The 22,432-nt window shown below is 59.8% G+C and overlaps 1 protein-coding gene across 1 annotated transcript in view; it reads right to left on the bottom strand.

The window, feature by feature from the left end:
- Positions 1–22,432, bottom strand: part of COL22A1 (collagen type XXII alpha 1 chain) — a 154,735-nt gene that overhangs the window by 78,202 nt on the left and 54,101 nt on the right. Inside the window, exons 17-23 of the mRNA XM_090283112.1 lie at positions 19,550–19,603; positions 17,488–17,532; positions 14,907–14,951; positions 14,613–14,642; positions 14,260–14,313; positions 10,726–10,779; positions 3,006–3,059 (exon numbers count right to left, since the gene is read on the bottom strand). Coding sequence (XP_090139238.1) covers positions 3,006–3,059; positions 10,726–10,779; positions 14,260–14,313; positions 14,613–14,642; positions 14,907–14,951; positions 17,488–17,532; positions 19,550–19,603 — 336 coding nt within the window. The remainder of the gene's footprint in view (positions 1–3,005; positions 3,060–10,725; positions 10,780–14,259; positions 14,314–14,612; positions 14,643–14,906; positions 14,952–17,487; positions 17,533–19,549; positions 19,604–22,432) is intronic.

Below are 22,432 nucleotides of genomic sequence, written 5' to 3'. Positions count from 1 at the left end.
AAATCCACGTGTGTGCATGTATGCATGCATGCGTGCACAGGCACATATACATGCATGCACACACATGCACAGTGAGTGACTCCATCAACAAAGAGCTTCCAGAGCCCTGGTCCCCACACATGCTCAGCATCGCCCCCCAGAGGGGCCCTTCCCCCACACCTCCCTTCTCCAGCGTCCCCACCTCTGCGGTTGTCTCCCCGTCCCCAGGCGGAAGGACTCATGCCCCCTCCACGCTCAGGGCCAGTGAAACTGCGCCCACCTGACCCACGTGCCGGGGGGCCGGGGCCCCCTCGCTCCCTCCGCATCTCACGACGCGCCAGGGCTCTGCACACCGCAGGCCCGTCCGCGTCGGAACAAGTCAGCGGAACTCAGCGGCGCGCCCAGGGCAGGGCTGTGCCTTCGGGGACCAACATCACATGGCCACCAGAGGGCGGTAAACGCCCAAATATGGCCAGGGCCGCTGCTCCTGCAGACAGTCCCCTTTCTCTCCCTCCGGGGGCACACGCGAGCCCGCAGTAGGTGCAGAAAGGGACCAGAACTTTGGGGTGGCTCTGGACCTGTTTCTCTGGCTCACTCAGACATGGGGGGGGCTTTGGGGGCAGCACCCACTTTTGTCTGAATACATCTGCTTTGAGCTGGAGCCACCGAGGGGCCAGACCGAGCAGGACAGTGGGTGGCCTGGGCAGGCACACGTGCAGGGTCCCCCCAGAGGGTGAAGGGGGCGGAGGGCAGCAAAGGCGGAGCCCGCCTCCCACATCGCCTGCAGCCCTGGCCCGTTGCTGAGCACACAGCAGGGAGCGGGTCCCTGTCTGCTGGTTGGAAGCCGTGAGCTCAGGAGCAGGAGCAAACTCCACCCAGCAACCGACTGAGCTCGTGGGCAGCCGCTGATGGAGAGGGGAGGCGGCCGCCAGCAGGCGCAGATGGCTGTCAGGGTGGGAGCCACGTCCGGCAGCGGTCACGGCGCCTGCAGAGACCTTTGCAAGTGACAGGCAGCTTCTTGCAAGTCCCGGTGGGAAACAGAACCACGTGTGGGGAGAGCAAACAGCCGTCAGGGTGGGATCTCAGGCAGCCTGCCCCCTGGCGCGCTCCGGACCCTGCTCCCAGGGCCACCCCGGCCACTGAGGGCCACACAGAGACCGCCACCGTGTGCCCCGCCGTCCTCAGCTCTGGCCCAGCCCCAGCAGCCCCCAGGTGTGAGCACAGCCCGGGGGGGACCCAGACGGGTGGGCAGGCGCCGGCTATGGGCACTTCCTGGAGATAATCGGGGAATCTAGACTTTGAAGCATATGCTTTTATTTTTAAAAAATCCATCTTGGTAACTATTTTGGGCATTAAACCCAACAACGGAAGCCGTTGTGCCAACCAAACAGGGCGCATCTGTGGACCGATGAGAGGACTCAGGGTCGTGACTGACGGACCATAGCTTCAATCAATGGCTCAAAAGGACGAACCGCCAGCAGGTGGGGGAGACGGTGCCCCTCGGAGGATGAGCTGCATGGGGTCCCTGACCAGGACAAAGTGCCCTGCCTGCTCTCTCAGCGTCTGAATTCCAGGTGATAGATTAGAAGGCTATTTTAAACTAAAACGCTTGGGCTATTAATATCCTCGGAAGTGCTAGCAATGACGGCATAAAGAGATGAAAAAATCTGGTTTAAGGTTTGGGTCAAATGCTGGGTCTCCTCATGCTACCTGAACGGGCATCACCTCCCAGAGCCTCAGTCTCCCCAAAGGTTGGGGCGCCCCCCTCAGCACGGAAGCCAAGATTAATGAAGGGGTGCGAACGAGCCCAGCGCGTGGGAGGCTTCCCCAGGTGCGACTTCACTCCCTTCTCTTACTAATAAACACAGTTAAATAACCAATTAATCTAATTATTAATGAGAGTGACAAATTAGCCAATAGACCTAAATGTTAACAACAAAATAATGGCTGATTTAATTATTGCTAATGAAAACAGCTAAGTAACGAATGACTCGACTTACTAATTAACCAATCAGTCTAATTACTAATGAAACAATATTTGATCTTCCTAATGCGATCGTGACCCAACAGTTATTTAATGTGATTAGGAATTATAATGATGACGCATACATGACCAATTAACCTAAGGAGCATCAATAAATGAAGGGCCAAGAGTTGTTTTAATAGCCCCCTGGTTCTGACTGGAACAGACTGATGACGCCGGAGAATGTGAGGATGCGGGAAGTGACTCAGCCAATGGGCTTGGCAGCCCCCCTCCCGGTGCGCAGGGACATGGTTGCTTTTGGGGGGTGTCATTCATCCCGTGAGTCCTCCCCTCACACTGCGGCCCCCGAACACGGCCATGATGGCCCCTCCAGGCCTCAGTTACCCCATGTGTGAAGTCATGGGGTTGGGGCTCCAATCGCAGAGACCTCCGTGTACAGGCAGGTGCTGTCCCGCCCCTCCTTCCCTGATTCTCACCCCCCTGTCCTAGAGGGTCAGAAGTCAGAGTGAGACCAGAACACAAGCCCCTTGGCCCGACGACAGTGACTGCTCTTTCGAGGGTTCTGACCCCTTCGGCCAAGCCCCTTCCAACTCTCAGACCTTTGTCCAGCCATTCCCCACCCCCGACCTGGAGCTGTGAACTCCAGCCTCTCTGCAGGCCTGTCCAAGCCGGCACGCAAGCCGCTGACCGGCCCTGCCAGGCAGGGCCCCCACCCCCGCCCCCCTGGCCTGGCTAGTGGCACACTGTACGTCCCGGTGTCCCTGCCCGAGTCCCCACCGTCCCCCTCTCCCACACCCCCAGTCATGGCCCGCCTGTCCTCCTCTGGCCCTCCCTTCCCCAGAAGACCCGACAGCGGGCACTCCCCCAGCACAGGAGCGGACAGAGGGGCAGGGGGACAGGAGGGTGAGTGGCCTTCTGAGCAACCTCCCCAGTGCTCTGAGGGGGTGGCCCCGCAGGCGGCCCCGTCTGAGGACGGCAGCCGAGCACTCACTGGGCCAGACAGTGGCGGCCCTGCAGGAGGGAACGGCCGGACAGCGGTTACCTGCGGCCCCAGCGATCCCGGCAGTCCTGGCGGGCCCGTCTCACCCTTCCTCCCCTGAGGGCAGAAAAAAGAAGGCGACGTTAGCAGCAGGCAGGTGAGCGGTGCCCGTGGCCGCATCTCCATGGAAACCGCGGACTTGATTTCTCCATCTCGATGACCAGACGGTCCCCTGGGAGGCCCTGCCGCAAAGCAGCATGGGACCGGGAACAGGCTCAGCCATGGGGTCGGGGAGTCTGGCTTTGGATTCCAGCTCTGTTCCTTCGGTGATTTTGCTCCCACGTGGCCCCAAATTCAAAAGGACCAGAAAGGGATACCCAAGAAAATATCCTTCTTGTCCCATTCTCAGCCATTCAGCTCCTTTCCTTGAAGGTAACTAATGCCACTAGATGGCCACCTGGATTGGGGACGTGTGGCTTTCCCTCTCTCACGTGGTCCAGGTTCCTTCTGAGGGTCCTATGGGGTCTCAGCAGCTCCCTGCTTCCCGGGCTGGTGTGGGGACCTTACGTAATGATATTACTAACACATCACGAGACCAGAGACGGTAAGGACACATGTAGAAGGCATGGACGCGGGAGGGGCTCCCACGCTGGGGAAGTCAGAGACATTGTCTGGAAAGGGAGAGATACAGGCAGGGAGGAGAGGTGGTGGGAACGGAGAAGCGGACATCCCAAGCGTCTGGTTTCCAACAAAAGGGCGGCCCATGTCAGGAGAAAGAATCTGTCACACATTGGTGATCACAGTGGTGTCATCAGGCAGCCTCTCTCCTCCCGTGGCATCACCCAGAGGCGTCAGGGCAGTGCCTGGGCCAGCCTAGCACCTGCCTGCCCACACAAGAGCACACCCCACCCACACATGCCCCCTGAAGCAGCCACTCCAGCTCCAGAGGGCGGCTCTGATGGCCTCCACGACTGTGCCCACACGGCTGCCTCTGCCTGTGACCCCTCCTTCCATCTCAACTTGGCAAAATCATATCCCACCCCAGCGCCACCCTCTCAGGAAGCCCCAGCAACCAGGAGGAATGATGGCCAAACAGGACAAACAGATGCCTGAGATAGAGATTCCCCGGTGCTTCCAAGGAGCTAAAGTCAGACCCGCCAGGGAAGGGGCAGAAGCGCTCGGCAAGCGGCCACTGACTGTAGTCCGAGGAGTTCACCGCGGCCCTCCCCGGCCCTTTCCTCCGGAGCTCGGAAAAGAAAGGGGCCCTCGAGCTGAGGCAGGTGGGGCCGGGCTCTGTGCAACCTGCCTGGTCTGAGTCCTCCCGCGTGGGAAGTCACAATCATTGTGATGATCTCAAAAGAGAGTTGTGGAAGAAAGACTTCAGTGTTTGAAGAAGGGTTTATAAAGCAAAATAAAACTTCATGCACATATAACAGGAGAACGAGGAGGAGTATGGTGGTGATGACGATGAAGAGGTGGAAACAGCAGGATTCTAGCTCCTTTGAGGCCCCACTGTGGGTCAGAGACCACGTGTCTAACAGATCTGGTTGCACAACTGCTACCTGCCAGCAGTGCTGTGGGGAGTAAAGGACTTCGTGCTCAGGACCTGACATTAAGGAATGAATAGCAGTAATGGGGTAGCGGTAGTAATGGTGGTGATGGTGGTGATGGTGGTGATGGTGATGATGGTGGTGCTGGTTGTGGTGGTGGTGGTGGTGATGATGGTGGTGGTGATGGTGGTGATAATGGTGATGATGGTGATGGTGGTGGTGGTGGTGGTGGTGATGGTGATGGTGGTGGTGGTGGTAGTGGTGGTGATAGTGGTGGTGATGGTGGTGGTGGTGATGGTGGTGATAATGGTGATGATGGTGATGGTGGTGGTGGTGGTGATGGTGGTGATGGTGATGATGGTGGTGTGATGATGGTGGTGGTGGTGATGGTGGTGGTGATGGTGGTGGTGGTGATGGTGGTGATGATGGTGATGATGGTGATGGTGATGGTGGTGGTGGTGGTGGTGATGGTGGTGGTGATGGTGGTGATAATGGTGATGATGGTGATGGTGGTGGTGATGGTGGTGATGGTGGTGGTGGTGATGGTGATGATGGTGGTGCTGGTTGTGGTGGTGGTGGTGGTGATGATGGTGGTGGTGATGGTGGTGATAATGGTGATGATGGTGATGGTGGTGGTGATGGTGGTGGTGATGGTGGTGGTGGTGATGGTGGTGATAATGGTGATGATGGTGGTGGTGGTGGTGGTGGTGGTGGTGATGGTGGTGATGGTGATGATGGTGGTGTGATGATGGTGGTGGTGGTGGTGTGATGATGGTGATGGTGATGATGATGGTGGTGATGGTGATGATGGTGGTGCTGGTTGTGGTGGTGGTGATGGTGATGGTGGTGATGGTGGTGATGATGGTGGTGGTGATGGTGGTGATGGTGGTGATGGTGATGGTGGTGGTGGTGATGATGGTGGTGGTGATGGTGGTGATGGTGATGATGGTGGTGGTGGTGATGGTGGTGGTGGTGATGGTGGTGATGATGGTGGTGGTGGTGATGATGGTGGTGGTGATGATAGTGATGGTGGTGATGGTGATGGTGGTGGTGGTGATGATGGTGGTGGTGATGGTGGTGATGGTGGTGATGGTGGTGATGGTGATGGTGGTGGTGGTGATGATGGTGGTGGTGATGGTGGTGATGGTGATGATGGTGGTGGTGGTGATGGTGGTGGTGGTGATGGTGGTGATGATGGTGGTGGTGGTGATGATGGTGGTGGTGATGATGGTGATGGTGGTGATGGTGGTGGTGGTGATGGTGGTGATGATGGTGATGGTGGTGATGATGGTGGTGGTGATGGTGATGGTGGTGATGATGGTGGTGGTGGTGATGGTGATGGTGGTGGTGGTGATGTTGGTGAAGAAGGTGCCCTAGTGGTGGTTGTAGCAGTGATTATATAACCTCTGCATTTTGGACGCATAATTGGTGGGAATCTGAGAAGTGCTGGCCAGGGCAGGTTTTGCAGCAATAAAGAACTATTTTACTAACAATATGCCAGCTTCTTGTCATTTTTCTTTTCTTCTCTTTTAAATTGCTACCCAACACCTTATCTGGTAAGTGTTTGTCATTTGTCAGGAGGGCAGGTAACCCAAGCCATTCCGAATGCCAGGATGCTGAGCAGGTCGACATTGCCATCACTGCCTGTCTGCCACGGAGGAGGGGGGCCCACGGATCCAGCGCAGCAGCTCCCTCCCAGCCAGGCCAGCAACCAGCACACCCACGTGAGGGGCCGTTACCAGAGGAAAGGATTGCTTGTGCAAGGGGTTCTCATGTGTGCCGTATGGTCTCCTGCTCAGTTCCGGTTCTCCGTGCCTCCAAATGTCAAACGCGATTACATTCTACCCATTAGAGCCGAAACCAGGTGCTCTCCTCACATGAACCCTGGCCTTCCGCCACGAAATGGATCAAACAGTAGCCTGAGATCCAAACGATGCTGTTACCATCTGGTAACGCAGGAAAAGGGCAGGAAAAAAAGGCTGTAAAAATTATAGTGAAACAAATGCATCCCAGGCTGCCACTGACAAAAAGACCGCCCCTGTTTCCCTCCCGGAATGTGCTACAAGTCAGAGCGGAGGGGCCGAGATGCTTTCAGCAACACGAGACCCTCCATTTCTAGGGCAGCAGCCCAAGATGCAAGCCGTGGGTGTTCAACCCATCCCCCAGAACAAGCACCATCGCGTACCAAGGGGTCCTCTGTCTCCCCAAGGCATCCGCTGCAGAACTGTTAATGTTCAGTTCAGGACTCTGGTGTTACAGGGGGACACACACACATGCACATGCATGCACATGCATGTACATGCACGCACGCACACACCACACACATGCGTGCGCGCGCACACCACCCTACAGCAGAAACGGTACAGGGTTTGGCGCCGGGCAGAGCTGAGCGCCTGTCCTCGCCCCACCATTTAGAATCCGTGTGACGAGGGTAATTTGATTTATACCTCGAGTCTTGGTTTTCTCATTCACAGAAGGGGATTAAAACTGTCAACCCTCCTAAGATCCTTGTGAGAATTCAGTGAGGAACACGAATGGAAACACTCTCCTGGCTGAGAGCCGGCTGATCGCCCACCTCCTTCCTTTCAGCCTGGCGTGAGTCTGACACCCGCAGGGAAGGGTTCTGGTTTTTAAAAGACGTTCTCCAAGCAGCTGGGGCCGTCAGGCACACTATGAGGCATTTGGGGGTCTCTCTCTTTAGAAGGCAAGGGGGCATCATATTTGACAGGGATAGCAGTCGTTCTCACCTGCTGAAGAGGGAGAAGGAAGCCAGGAGACATGGAGAAAATGACCAAAGGACCCAGACAGAAGGTCGCGGGCTCATGGGAAGGGCAGTGGCAAAGGCCACCGTCCAGCGCAGGAGCCCGTTCCGTCAGGATGGTCCTACCGCTTAGATATTCCGAATCCCACATTGAGGTGAAATGCCTGACACTGCAGAATTCTCTTAAACAAAAACATTTTCTTTTTTATTTTTGTCCAAAGAGGAGGAAAGAAGATACCCAGGCTGATCGAGGTGGGACTCAGCCCCGCGGAGCGCGGTCGGGCCGAATAAAGGCAGAGCTACAGCAGGGGCCGAGTCTCCCCTCTGACACGGGGCCCTGCGTGACGGAGGCCGGCGCCCCCGTGACCAGGTGCCCAGTGCTGGGTCCCGAGCCCTCCCACCGCCCGACTGTGCCGGCCACCTGGGCAGCGGCGTTTGAGGACGGCTCACGCTGGCATGCTGCCCGTGTCAGGGGCTCGCGAGTGACTGCAGAGCTGTGCCCGTGTAGAGTTCCACAGTTTGCGTGTATGTATGGTGTGCGTGTATGAAACACGCATGTGCGGTAAGAGTGAGGCCCTCTCCTACTTTCTCTCGGACCGACAGGCTGCGGAGGAAACAGACGTAAACACATCCTCAGACAAGGGGACCACCAGTAAGTCCTCTGCAGAAAATGACAGTGGGCCGGCGGGAGGGACAGGACCCCTGCTTCGGGGCGGGTGACTAGGGCGTTGCTGGACTGGGCGGGGGCGGAGGAAGCAACCTCCTGGGAGCTGGTGAGGTCCAAGGGCCTCAGCGACCTTGAGCCAGGCGGGTTCCACTTAGAGACCTGCGGGTTCAGGGGCGGCCGCAGCCCTGCCCACGTCAGCTGCGCTTAAGGCCTAGCTCAGACCGGCCGGAGGACAGGGCAGCCCCCACGGAGAAGGCAGCCTCTTCCCAGCCTCGCCCAGGCGGGGGCCCAGCCCGGTGCCAGGCCTGACGTTGTCCAGCAGGGGACGGCATGCATGGCCCTGGCCCTGCCCCTAACCCCCCATCCTCTCATCCCCTCAGCCCCCCCAACCCCCCGCTTTTGCTATGGCGTGGGGGAAACTGCCAGCCTCGTCCCTATGGCTGTATTTACGTCGCCGGGAATTACATGCTCTGCCCCTTCGCTGATCTCTAAAATAAAGGCCCGCAGCCCTCTCCCCACCCCGCGTTCCAGCCTGAGCTCCCACTCCCAGGTCCCCGCGGCTTGTCACTGCCTCTCCTCTGCCCTCCTGCGGCCAGGCTGCGTGCAGTGACATGAAGGAGTTCTGCCCCCATGACCGCTGAGGAGGAGGAAATGACAGGTCGCCGGGAGGGAGGCAGACGGGTGACTTCTTCAGGGAGTCGCCCTGTCTCCGTTTCCTGACCCAGCCTCTGCTCACTGCACGGGAGCTGCTCTGGGCCCCAGTGGGGTCACCGCGGCCTCTGCGTGACTTTCCCACAGGGGCAGCCACTGAACTAGCGAAACCCATGGGACAAAACTGAGCCCAAGTCAGACGAGGTCCCTGCCGCCACACTGGGTCACTGTCCTCCATTCACCAGGGGAAGCAGGACAGGACAGGGTTCCCCAGGCACCGGGCGCCCCTGCCATCGCCGTGCCTGCTGATGCCCGGCTCACCGTCCCTGCCGGACACGGGGCCCTTCAGGGCGTGAGCGCTGCCTTTGTCTCCGGGTCACACTGCCCGGCCCGGCCCTGCCCTGGGCCCCCACCCTTCTTCCCCTTTCGGTCACGGGGGCATCTCCTGACGGGCCTCCCTCCTCTGCAGTCTCGTCTCCACACGGTGGCCACCCAGGGGCATTTAGCATGTGAGCCAGGCCACGCCACTCCTGCACCCCAAATCCTGGCTGCACCCAGAGATGCGTGAGGCGGCCAGGGGAAGTTGGGGCTCAAGAAGGACACACGAAGAAATGACTTCATGGATTTAGGCAGGATGACGGCGCTAGGGTTCCGCTTCTTTCCCGCTTCCTTCCCTTTGAGAGACACACGCGGAAATACCCGGCGACGGGGACGTGAGTGACGCTCCAGACCACCCAGCGCAGGCGGCCGTGGGTGCTGGAGGGAGTGCGCTGATTCAGCCAGAGGCTTGAGTGCGCCAAAACGGGGCATATGGGGGCTCACTTCGCTATTCTCCCTAATTTTGCGGATGTTTAACTTTTCCCTAATAAGACATTTTTGAAAACATTCAACAGCCCCCACTTCACGCACAGGAAAAGCCACAATCGTCACTGTGGCCCGCAACGCCTGCCGTGACCTGACTCCCCGTTTCCCCAACTTCGTCCCCTCCTGCCAGCCCCCCGCTCGCTGCAGCTATGGGGTCTCTGGGCTCAAACACACCAGGCGTGCCCGGCCCCTGCACCTCTGCCAGAGTGCTGGTGCTGTCCCCACGCTTGGCCTGTCCACCTCCCTCCCCTGCCGAGAACCTGCTCAAATGTGACTTCGCAGTGGGGACGTCCCATGTTGTCTATTTAAATGCCAACGGTCACCTGCCAGGTGCAACATCATGAGGCCGGATCTTTATTCCTCTCACGGAGGACCTCACCCACCTAGAACAACGCCCCGAACCTGGGAGACCTGAAGCAATGCTTGCTGATTGGACGGAACTGTGGGGGGAAGGAGAGGCGGGGAGAGCGCTGGGGGGGGGGGGGCGGGGGCTGGGAGAGGAAAGCAGAGAAGACAAGAGAGAGAAACAGAAAAGGGAAGGAACGGGGGTCGCACAGGGCCCCCACGTGATGTGGATAGGGCTGCCCCCGAAGCCAGAGAACAGGGGTTCCAGCCGAGCGCTGACGGCCGTGGCACGGGACACTGTCTCCGGGGCCCTTCCTGCACCCCGTCCCTCTCTGCAGCGCCCCAGCAGCCCCTGCAGACGTCTGCTCGCTCCCGCGAGGCCACGCTGATGCCGCCTGTCCCCAGCCCCCACTCCCTCTCCCAGCGTCATCCCTTCCGGCCGAGACCCTTGTCTCCTCTAGGCCCCCACAGTCCCCAAGGCTTCGAGCTCGTGGAGGCTGAGACCTTCGTGTCCTCAGACCCCAGAGTCACGTCGCCGAGTGCCTGCGTGTTGTGAGCACATGAGCTTTGTTGCAGGACGGACACGTGGAAGGAGCGGGGAGGAAGAAGGGGCCAGGCTGCAGACATTCACCCCCGGGCGGGGGGGTCAGGTGCCTCTGGTCTGTGTGCTCTCAGCACGGGGCTTCCTTCCACGGGGACTCTGCTCACACAGGTGCAGACCACAGACTCACGTCCACCCCCCCGGACCCGACTCAAGATCAAACACACAGGAGGTCCAAACTCAAGGCCGAACACACCGGAGGTCCGAAGCCACGCCTGACAGACTCAATCTGCCCCTCAGCCCACTCCTTCCCACTCATGAGCTGGCTTCACTTCCTGTCTGAGCTGCTGAAATGGGACCCAGAAGGGGTGAGCCAGGCAGAGGAGGGAAGACAGTTTACTTACCCGGAGACCTTGCAAACCAGGAGGTCCGTCCTTGCCTTCCGGACCCATCAGACCCTTCGGGAGAGGAGAAGGAACAAAACGGGGCGTGGTGAATGCACAATTCGACACCCCAGGTTCCGCTGGGCCCTCACTCTCCCTGGTAGGAAAACGCCAGCCGTTCCAATGGGGAGACCAGAAGGTGAGGCAGGAAAAAACACCCTGTTCCCTCAGATCTATAAAGTTTTAAAACACGGGCTTCTATCTGATCTAATTAAGTGTGTTTAGCAACGGAGGTGTAGGGAACACTGCTCGCACTTTGAAGAGGCGGAGTGAGGACCACGTGCCTCGCGTTGGTGCTTTGTGTGAAATGCACAAAAACGCAGGCTGGAGGCCAGGTGCCTTAGCTCAAGCCCCTGCCCTTCCCTTGACTCAGCAGGCACCGCGGCGGGGGCTGCCGGACTCTCTGCCCCCGGTGACGTGCAAGGCAGGAGCGTCGGCACCAATAAGTGCAACCATCTAAGGAAGATCACTCCAGGTAGACAAGGAACATCAGCGCGGGAAGTGGTCACCTAATTCAAGTCCTGGCCCCGGTCCCCACACCTGGCACCTGCGCCGTGACCTCAGCCAGGTCCCTGGCGTCGCTGCATCTCTGAAGTGAGGATAACGCATTACCCCCACCTGCCGAGAGGCTGCGCAGCCACAGGAAGAATGGGGACAGAACCGCTGACCCAGCGCCCAGGCCTCCTGACAGCAGGTGACATGCGCCCTGACAGAGGCACGCAGGAGGGGGCGCCGCGGTGAGCGGGCAAGTGGGACCCTCCGCGTTAGCTGTGATTCTGTGACCGAGGTGCCGGGGGGATTCGGGCCAGAAACCCCCTCTCTCCACTCCAGTTTCCCCGTCTTCGATAAACATGACCACCTCACGGACATCTGCTATTGCCCGGGATTGCGTAACTATCAAGTGGATGTCTTTAGGTCCCAGGCCTTTTCTCTTAATAACCCCGTGGACACGCACGTGTAAGTGGGCAACCCGCAGCGATTAAGGCTTTGCAGCTCCCTCCCTGACAGGAGGAGCTCAGGGCACCAGCGAGGCAAGACCCCCCCAGAAGTGACTTTTCTTTAAGCATCAGGAAATGCCCAGCGGGTTCTCCTTTATGGCTCAACTAGACACTGCCAAACGGCCGTAGAGCCCGCCCCATCTTGGGGGAGGCTGCGTGAGGCAGGCCTCCTCGACGGGTCAGCGTTCCGGTGCAGGAGGAGGCGCTGCTCCATCAGAGAACGGAGACGCTTTCTCTCGCTGGGACTGCGAATCACACACTCAACATTTTCCATCCTCAGAGGAAGTTGCTGAAGCTCAATCCAGGGAATGATCAGGGAGCCCGTGTTCTGCGGAGGCCCTGGGCTAGGTGCTGTGGGGGTCGGGAGCTGGGACAGGAGGAGCTTCAGAGCACGGCTTTGCCCGTGTGCGCACTGAACCCTCGCAGCGCATTGACGGAGGAGGTGCTGATGGTGGTGATGACTTCCCAGCGGGGAACGAAGCGAAGAAGGACCAGAGAGGTTGTGTAACCCCACCCAAGACTCCAGACTCCCTGGTGGAAGAGCCACACCCTGAAACCAGGTGTCCTGGCTCCTGATGCCAGATCCCCCCTCATGAGATCACTCTCAGTCCGGTCGCCCTGACGACGTGCCGTGGGCCCAGCCCTCTGCACCCGGGCGGGATAAACGCTGGATCTGGAGACGGGAACGATCTTGGCTCTGGCTTCACGCTAACAAACGGTCTTACAGACCTGCTCTCTCCATACTGCCCCCCCCCTTTAGCTAGGTCTTCAGACAGGCTTCCACGTTGTTTCCTTTAACTCCTTCCAAGGGAATCTCATCACCAGCCCCGGGTGCTGTACTAACCCCATTCCAGGAAGAGCAGCTAGCCCAGCGGACCTCTTCAGGACCCTGGACAGCCCCGCCGAGCCGCAGGCGGGAGACACCGGAGGTTCCAGCCCTCTCCTTGCTTCTACACGTCGCTCTGCAGGAATGGTACCCGCAGAGACTTCTTCTCACTGATCACCTAGAGAGTGCAATTACCTTCTTCATCTCTCCCTCATTAACCTACGAGATCTGTCCGTGCGTTTTCATCCCCCTAACCCCGGCCTTAATATTTTGTTTGCCATAAAGGAAGTGGCTTCCAATTTCCAATTTTCTTCCTTTTCTCCCGCCCTCGTTGGTCACAATAATGTTTTCCCACAGGGGGAGAACTGCTACATCCCGGACCCCAGAGCGAGGGGTGAAGAGGCCAGCGCGCTGGCTGAGCGCTATCAGCCTCCTGCTCCCCAGCGGGAGCCAGGAGGTGAAGGAATCAGCCGTCCCTGCCGCACCTCGGAGGGCACGCTGGGCCACTGTGCGCTCAGCGGTGACAGACAGAGGGCCTGGCAGACAGGCCTGGGTTCTGAGCTCAGTGCTGCTTCTCACAGGCTGTGAGACTCAGTCCCAGCCACCCGGTGTCTCTGTCCTGGGGCCATCGTCGGTAAGAGAGGATACACCACCTTGCCCCTTGCAGGCTTCATGTGCACATGCCTGCACACGAAAATACACTGTAGCATAGATGTCCACGGCGGGCAGTTCCCGGTCTGAAATCTGCACGCACAGAGAGCTAAACATTGAGGAGATCCTGCAGGGCCTGCTTCAAATCTCACGAGTGTGGGAAGAGAGGCGGGGAGCCCTGGAAACTGACCCTGCAGGAGGTTAAGCAAGGTGTCCAAGGTTCCTGCAACAGCAGGTCGCTTTCCTGACCTGAACTCTTTGGCCTGGAATTGTTACACTGGAACTAAGTATCTTCTAAGTTCCTTCCAGTGTTACCCCCACAAAGATCCTAATGAGGAAGGGGCCGGGAGGGAGAAATATAAAAGAGAATTGTGGACATTTCAGAATAAGAGCTGTCTTGTTTCCTGCAACAAAACCCCGTAACCTGAACGAGACAGCAGCACATTGCCAGAGGAGGGCGGTTAAGTCACCGACCAGAGGAGCCACTGCGTTCTTGTCAATTATCATGAGTATCTGAACGCACAGCACGGAAGGGTCACGGAGCTCCTGCACACGGCCTCCCCCCAAGTTATTTACACGTCGCTACATTCCTAACAGAGGAGAAACCAGTGGCGGACGCCGCTGCAAAGCCAGCATCGATCAGGATCCCAGGAAGAGCCGACGGGCGGGACGGGACTGAGCGGGCGGAGGAGTGGCCAGTGTTTCAGTCCCTTTTCTCGGGAGGGAAACTGAAACACCAGACTGAACGTCAGGAACCCAGTCCTGGCCTGTCCGGGCCTGGGGGTCTGAAAGCCGGCCGCCCGGGCTTCCCACCTGGGGTCTGCGTGATCTGAGGCTGCTCTCTTCCCCCCTGCGGGGCTCAGTTTCCCCCGTGCAAGGCAGGAACACCACCGCCATCCCCTCGGGGTGACGGCAGGAGCCCCTGCCAATGGCGCGGCGATCGGTAACAGGACTGTTCCTTCCCACACCCTCAGGTGCTCAGAGCAGACCCTGGGCTGGGGGTGGGAGGGGCGCACTTACCGGAGCTCCTGGGGGCCCGGGTGGGCCCTGGTGACCCCGCGGTCCTGGAGCCCCCTGGTGACACAAGCCAAATATGAATCAGCCACGACCCCCATCCATAAGACAGGGCCCCCCCCACCCATGACCCTTTGCTGACTCAGATTCCACTCGCAAAGTTCCCAACAGGGGCCCTGAGGTGCAGGGAGGCACAGGGAGGCGCAGGGTGGGCCTCGGTGCTCCCAGCAGGAGGCCCGCCGGACCCTCTCCCCCAGGCTCCTTCCGAGCTCAGCACGCGTTGCAACCCCACGGCTGTGGCCTCTCTAGCCCTGCTCCCCCCTAAAGCCCCACAGCGGGAGGGCCCTCGTCCGCCTTACCTGCTCGCCCTTCAGGCCCTCTTTCTGCACCTGGGGGACAGACCAGCGTCAGCAAGGGCAGCGGCCTTTCCTCGGAGCCAAGCTCGCTCGGTTCCACCGAGGTGCTCACACGGCCCGCTGGGGCGCGGTCACCGCCGGCTGCGCTCCGGCTTTACCCCATTTCCAGGGTGGGAGGCCCGCAAGCAGCCTGCGCTCTCGGAGTCCTGCCTCATACTCAGAGGTGGGGTCCCTTCCGTGTCCCAGAGCCATCCGCCCAGGGGCCCAGCCGCAGCCGCTGAGGACAGTCCCACTTACCACGGAGCCCGGCACACCCGGTGGTCCTGCGGGCCCCACGTCGCCCTGCGGAGCAACGACAAACCTCTCAACGGAGGGCAGGTGTCGCCACCATTCCCCACGGCCCCCCACCGCCCCGAGGCCCTGCATGTTCTTGCAAGTCCACAAGGCACTTCCTCCTCCGCACGCCCCCCTCCGCGGGCCCCTGTGCCTGTCCCCGCCCCCCTCTGTGAGGCCCCCAGATGTTCTGCGGGAGGAGACTGGTCCTCTCCGCTCCCACATCCAGTGCAGGGCCCCGGTGCTTCCAGGACCGCGTCCTGCTGTGGAGCAGCCCGTGCGCACGAAGCCGTGAGCACCTGCCCGTGTGCCGGGCGCTCCCAGAGCAGCGACGGCACCTTACGGCGCATCCTTCTGCCCGGCCGTGGCTCGGCACGTGGTCGGCACACAGGACGTGTTCAGCAGGGAAACAGCCAGCACCAACGCAGTGACGATCCTCACGCATTTCAACAGGTTGTGACAAATAAGACGGGTCTGTGTCCCCCTCCACGCCCTCCAGGACACCGAGTGAGGGTGACCGTGGCTGGGTCAGACTTCCCAGGCCGCAGGCCACAGCCTGGTTCTACGTAGGCCCACTGTGGTGACAGAGACGTCTTCACTGCTATTGCTCTGCTGTCCTCTGGCTGGGGCAGGGACACTGCCTGCAGCCAATGTCCCCGCCGAAGGCCTGGGGACATAGCTTTTCATTTCCTCCCGGGGGCTAGCTCAGGAAGCAGCGGAAGCATCCAGAAGCTACTGCTGACTAAGCTGGCAGAGCATGAATGAGTCGCTGCGTAAATGAGAGAGCATCTCTCAAACTCAGAGGCCGGGGGGTATGAGTGAGTGGCCCAGGGCCCGCCCACCCGCCACCATTCGCCGCGTGGGCGGGTCTCTTACGCGGGCTGCACAGGTTTTCTCCGGTACCAGAACCGACACCGTCACAACCCCACTGTCCCCACGGTGGCCCAAGACGTGGAGAAGCTACCTCTCTCTCTCTAGCAGCAGGCGTTTTTCTAAAATCTCAGTTGCCAATGGTTTTTAAAGGCTTTACCGTTGAAGGAGACACCCGACTCTCCCAGCCTCTGGACCCTCATCTGGAGAGGGAGGGGTTAAAACGCTCCGCTCCGAGGTCCCTGAGACTTTCTCAGGCTGTAAAACACCTCGGCTTGGTCTCAATGACGTCCTCTCTGAACGAGCTGAGAGGCACCACCCCCTGAGCATCCCGGCTTTCTGGATTATTCCACGGAGCGCCCCAAATAATGCCATCCCCCACCTCTGCTGCCCTCATCAGGATAACCAATAATAACACAGCTGCTTCCCGGAAGGAGGGGCCAAGGAGCCTACACAGGAGGTGGCCGTTTGGAATTTGTAACGATCACATTCTCTCTCGCAGCAGCAGGAAAAGTCATCCCAAGGCCCAAACTTCAATGAGCCTTCCTTCCTAGTGACATGAAATAAACTCCTTATTTTGGGCTTTAGCATCGTGTCAAGGAACTACAAGAATATTTCAGTCCCGACACCAGGATAACCTAACCATGTAAATCTCAGCTCTAAAAATGGAGAGACGGAGAGAACAGTTAACCGAGCGGGACCGCGGCCCCACGGAGGGAGCTCAGCAGAGAGGTGCCCGCGCAGCCCCGGCCTCGGGGACACGGTGCGGCCCGCAGGCCTGGCTGCCTCTGCGACATCCACCTGTCCGCTTCCAGGGTCTGAGCAGCCTCTCCCTCTGCCTGCATTTTCAGCGCGTGCCGGGAACTGGTCTGAGTCAGCCTGTGGCCCTCCCCTGCGCTCAGTGACGCTGGTGGACACGATGTGACACTGGGCACCCCCCCATCTGAGGTTCGCGGGGCTCCTGCTCCCGTCCCTCACCACACCGTGTCTCGTCCTTCCTGGGGGCCTGTCCAAGAGCCTTGGGCTCCAGCGCGGGGCTCTGCCAGGCCACCCCTCCTGCTTAACCCGAACCCACCGCCCACCCTGCGATCCGAACGCTTGGGAAGGTTAGTAGGTTCACGGCCATTTTCATAGCTCCTCACGGCTTGCAAAGAAGCCCTCCACGGAGCCTGGGCTACGCAGCGCATTGGCTGAGCTAAGCCTGGTTAAGAGAATGGGCTAAAACAGATGACCAGTGTGACAAGAGACACCCTGTCATCTGTTTATGAAAGATCCAGAACACTTTCAGGATTGTCACCCTGGTAAAAACAGAAGCACTTTTCAGGCAGGAAAGGAGTTTGGAAGACTTCTGTATTTACTCCGGGCCTGCCCTAGTCCAAAAGCAGTTTAAGTAGCATCGTATTTTACTATGCCTAATATCGTATTATAGGAATCTGTTTATTAAATGAATTTTTATTTCTAAAAGTAGAAAAAAAGTTTAAATACAGGAACAAGAAATTACTTGATAGCTGAGTTCCTGATGCCAACTCACCGGGTCTGTCTGTGCCTTGTTCTCACAGCCCCCGCCTGGCTCCCACCCCGCTGCCACCCCTGGGTCCCCGATTTGTCCAGGCGGCAGGTCACACGCCTTTCCGTCCAGAGCCCAGAGCCACCCCCACCCCGGGGCCTGGCTTACCTTCTCTCCCCAGGGCCCGGCCACGCCGGGAGGGCCAGGACTTCCCTAGGGAAGAAAGAAAGGGGGGCTGTCAGCGGCAGTGAGCGGAGGAGGTAGAGAGGCTGCACCCCAGAAGCTGTGATTTGCTTTTTTCCCTGAAAGCACAGACCAGACTCCCTGGACTGTGCTCATTGCCAGAAAGTTCTGCCTCAGTGGGCACCCCCATGTGGCCCCGCTGGGTGCGCGCTGCTGCTGCAGCAGGGAAACCACCCTGAGTGAGCCGCGACTTCTCCGCCGGCACGAGGGCCCACCCAAGGGCACCTGGAGCCAGGCAGGGAGCCGCCGTGGGGCTCTGCTCTGGGCGCAGGCCCGGAGGGCCGAGTCGGGTGGGGTGGGGTGGGATCCTGGGGCACCGGGGGCTGCTGGGGGCTCCAGGGCCCAGGGGTGAGGGAAAGGGCAACTGAACTCTGCACCCCGATCAGTTAATGCGACAGGGAAAGCCGGGGCCCCCCGGGAGGCCGGCGTAGGAGGTGCTGAGGGCGAGCCCTCCTCCTCCTTCATGTTCCCAGGAGGGACCTTCAGGAGTGGCCAGCGGGAGCCTGGAGCAGGGAGTGAGGGGGTCCCGGGAGCGCCCCCACTCCCAGACATGAGGAAGGATCTGGAAGGCAGTTACAACCCCTGCTCATCCCGTGACGAGAGCCTGTTGTCGGAATCCGTCCTCACGGTGTAATCAGAAACACACTCTCTCTTCCTTTTCCTCTGGGAAGAGCAAGGTCCGGACAGGCCCAAACGCCCACAATGGGAGCAGACCCTCCGTGACGTCCCTGCCCCTCGGATTCTTCACACGCCCTCCGTGGCCTCCGTGTCCCCGCACTCCATCTGTTGCTTCATTGCCGGTCACCCCCCGCCACCCGGGGATGGGCTCCGCTCCGAGGCCACCACCGCGCGGGTGCTTCCGGGGCCAGAGCCAGGCGGGCCGGGCACAGTGCCGGCCGTCACGCAGGAAGAGCGGCCCGTGGGAGCACAGCCACGCGGCAGAACACCGAGCGGCGTCTGGGCCGTGCCCTCGGGGGCGTTTGGGAAACGCTCCCACGTCAGTGACATGGTGTTCGGGGAGAGAAGGAGGGGTCCCGGCCTGGGGAGCAATGATAAGCACTAATTATGACGTCATTTCCCGTGACGGGACCGACTACAACTTCATTTACATTAATGTAGTATATCAAAACTAATGTCTATTAAAATAAACTTCTGTATCAAAGATAACTGATTTACACACTCAGTTATTTCACCTACAGGCTAATAATACAAACGTATCGAGGCTGTACTGGTGTGTTAAATTCTACTGAGCAAAGATGCATTTACCTACCTGTCTTCAAGCAGATGTAGGATTTTAGGTTTTATTCAGCTTTAACCGTTCAAATACTTAAACGGAGTTACGTTTTGGATAATACGTTCCCATGGTTCAAAATGTAAATGCATAAACATTTCCTTCCTGTCCCGTCCACCAGCCGCTGGGGTCCTCTTGCAGGGACACCCCAGAAAGCCAGTTATCAGTTTCCTGATGGTCCTTCCACGGACAGTCCGTGTTTGCACGCCGAGGAGGCCTCTGTCCACGCCAGGCCACCCCTGACCTCATTTTCCCCGAGTGCCGTATCCCACGGAACATCCCTGCCAGCCCCCGGAGGAGGTTCCCCCATTTCCACAGCTTCCCAGCATCCCCACATTTACTCCACGAGCTCCTTGCTCACGCGCATTGGGCGGCCCCTCACCACCTCCTCTCGTGGCCGTGACTTCAGGGGACGAACCACTGTGCACATGTGCACCTCCTCCCTGGCCGTCCGGTCACGGACTCACGTCCTATCACGAGGTCAGGGGGGTTCACAGGGCTGTGTCCTCTGCACCCCTGCACCCTGGCAGAGGAGGGGCCGCGTGGGGCCGCAGCCTGAGGCCGGTCACTGGGCTTCCCGCGGCCTCCAGCTGAGCAGGACAGAGGCCGAGACCCCCGGGCCCTACAGAGCGAGGCCCGCGACCCTGCCCGCCAACAAAACCCAGCCCCCCGCCCCCCATGCCAGTGCCCACCTACCTGCTCTCCCTGCTCCCCAGGCTTCCCGGGGAGCCCATCCAGGCCTCGCTCCCCCTGGCAAAAGGAGGAAAATAAAGAAATGAAGGACGGCTGGACGTCCCCAGGGTCGACACCATGACAAGGAAAGGCAAGCAGAGGTCCCTAGTGACAGACGTGTTCGGCCCCGCTCCCCACCAGGCCCCTTCAGATACAGGCCAGACACACACGCACACACACACACACACGAGCCTAGTACTTAAGGGTACTAAGGGTCAAGGCCCTAGGTCAAAGGTCAGGAAACCAGACTCCTTTCTCTGCTTCTCATTTTCCAGATCTGGGAGCACGGGAAGGCCACGGAGCCTCCTTTCCCAGCTGCCCGGTCGCCCTGGGGTCAGAGGCCTGACTGTGGGTTTGGAAGGCGGCCCCTGAAGCCGTGGGCCTGTTCTATTCCTCATCCACTTGCGCAGTAAGCAGGTATGAACGTCCTCTAGCTCGTCAGTGCCCGGCGCAGACCTAAGAGTTCACCGCTGGCTAACGCTAGGCCGCCCCCCACATGACCACCCAGCGCCCGCCCACCTGCTCACACCCAGACGGAGCCGGGCTTGGGTCCCTCACGAGCTGTGCGACCCTGGCCAGCGCACTTCACCCTGGAGACTGTCTGCTGACTGTCTCATGGGACGATGAGCATCCCTTCCTCGAAGCGCCTGGCTGAGGCGGGGCTCACCCACCTAAGACACCTGGGACTGAGGCCTGCCAGCCGCCCTGGCTGCCCGAGCCAAAGCCACAGAGGCCGCTGTGTCCCGTGCACAGGGAACTCCTTGTGTCCTGTGGCCCCAGCCGGGGCCCGGTCCCAGCGGGTCGTCCGCGCTGCGGATGAAGGAAGGTGACCGGACGAGGTGGGCCCCTGCTCAGGTGGGTCCGGCCGCTGCGGCTTCCCTCGTCCAGTTCCTCAGACGCAGCGGCTTCCTCTTGGTCCCGCCTGCCGTTCCCACTCTCCCCCCGCTGGCCCCCAGCACCCTGCAGGGTGCCCCCCAATGCCACCTCTTTGCCCTTTTAGCCAAAGGCCAGCCCCGTTCTCCCGGGTCGCATGGTTGTCCCCTTCCCATCCCCCAGCTCCTAATTCAACTTGCCTTCATTGGCCATGTGACTCCCCTTGCCTCTCACTTGAGGATGTGACATGTCAGTGTGTCCCCAGGGCCCCGTCCAGACATGCTGTGTGGCCCCCAGGTGACATACTGAATGGAAGACTGCCCAGAAGTTATTTGGAACTCTCCTTTAATTTTTTCATGACTTCATTGCTTAAGTGGTTGTTTTTTTAAGGTTGGTGGGTCTCTCTGGGGATGTTGCTTTCCTTTGCATGATGGGGGAGGCTTGGTTTTCAGCTCATTTTGCTGTGAGTCTGGGGCTGCCTGCCTGAGGGGGCAGAGTGTGTTCCCGCAGCCCAGACAGGCGGGAGGCATTAGCAGGCTGGCCTGTCTCCCCGTAGGTGCCCTGGGGAATGGTCTTCTCTGTCTGGGGACAAAAAGTAAAGCTTCCGCTGACCAGTTCCAGCAGAACCTGAGAGAGGAGTCGGGGGCGGTGGTCAGGAGCACGACTCCTCTGCCCCAGGTGCAGGGCCCCGTGAGTCCCCGACAGCTGCCGCAGGACAGCTGCCCACGCCCTCCGCCACCCACGGAACCTCTCCCAGGTCAGCGGTTGGGTTTGTAGTTTCTGTCTCACACCTACGTGAATTTAATCATACGAGTTTTCTATCCTCAGGAATTATTTCAAAATCCCAGAACAAGGATGCACACAGCATTTCTATTTTCAAGCACCACTGCATATGGATTCTTTAAAACGCCTCTTCATTCCATGAGTTCTGGGGTGAATGAGAGCTGCCTGTGTTTTATCTCTCTGCCGACTGATTCCACGTCTGTTACTTCATCCTCTCCCTGCCCAAATGCCATGAGGTTGGCGGGTTAGAAGGCCAGTGACAGATGAGGAAACTGAGGCCCAGATGTAAAGCCACTCAGCCCCAGTGAGGCATGTTTGCACTGGAGCCGACCCCTGATCCCTTGACCCTCAGTCTTCTTTTCTACCCCCGCAGGGTCTGGGCAGAGGCCCTGGGGGAGCAGGCTGGACCCCAGAGTGGCTGAGCCGGCGGCGAGCCCACAGCGTCCAACCGGTGCACATGGCAGGCGAGAAAACGGGCGACCTGAGGGGTGTCTCTCGTCCAGGGACCCAGGGAGACTGAGCGAGGGAGCCGGGGCCAAAGCTGCGGCCTCCCGGCTTCCAGTGCAGAGGCCTCCGGCGCGGGCTCCGCGAAGGCACAGCCCGGTGCTGCCCACGCCCTGCCGGACGCAGAGGGCCAGCCTGGCCCCCAAGCCCCGCGTCTCCCTCCCCTGCTCTGGCATTTCCAGGTCAGGGGAGCCGGAGCCAAGATCCCTCCCCGCTGCCACTTGGCACAGCCGCGGGCACACGGCGAGGGCCTGGCTGGACATGGCGTCAGCAGTCTGCAGGCCTGGTCAGCACACGGAGAGCCAGGCCGGGGGCCACGGCCGGGGGCTGGCAGAGAGAGGGGAGCTGAGAGAGAGCAGAGACAGACCAAGGTGGACAGAGGGACAGAGACGGAAGGGAGACAGCGGTCCCCGCAGCAGGGTCTCCGCCGGGGTGTGAGTGGGGCCATGAGGAGACCTGGGTCAGAGGTCAGACTAGGGAGAACGCACCGCACTGGAGGGCTGGACGCTCAGGTCTCTTCTGCTGCTGTTTGTCTTCACCGGGTGTTGTCCCCACTGCATGGACCCCACCAGCAGGACAGAGGACAGGGCTTGGACGGCTGGCCACCAGCTGGGTCCCTGGCACAGGCCGAGTGGCAGCCGGGCTCTTGGGGGTGGAGAGGACAGGGACCCGCGGTCCCCCTCACAG

The sequence above is a fragment of the Furipterus horrens genome, unplaced genomic scaffold (genome assembly GCF_987537825.1).
Source record: "Furipterus horrens unplaced genomic scaffold, mFurHor1.1.pri manual_scaffold_7, whole genome shotgun sequence".
NCBI lineage: Eukaryota > Metazoa > Chordata > Mammalia > Chiroptera > Furipteridae > Furipterus > Furipterus horrens.
The sequence above is the reverse complement of the archived record's forward strand: the minus strand, read 5'-3'. Positions and strand labels throughout refer to the sequence as shown.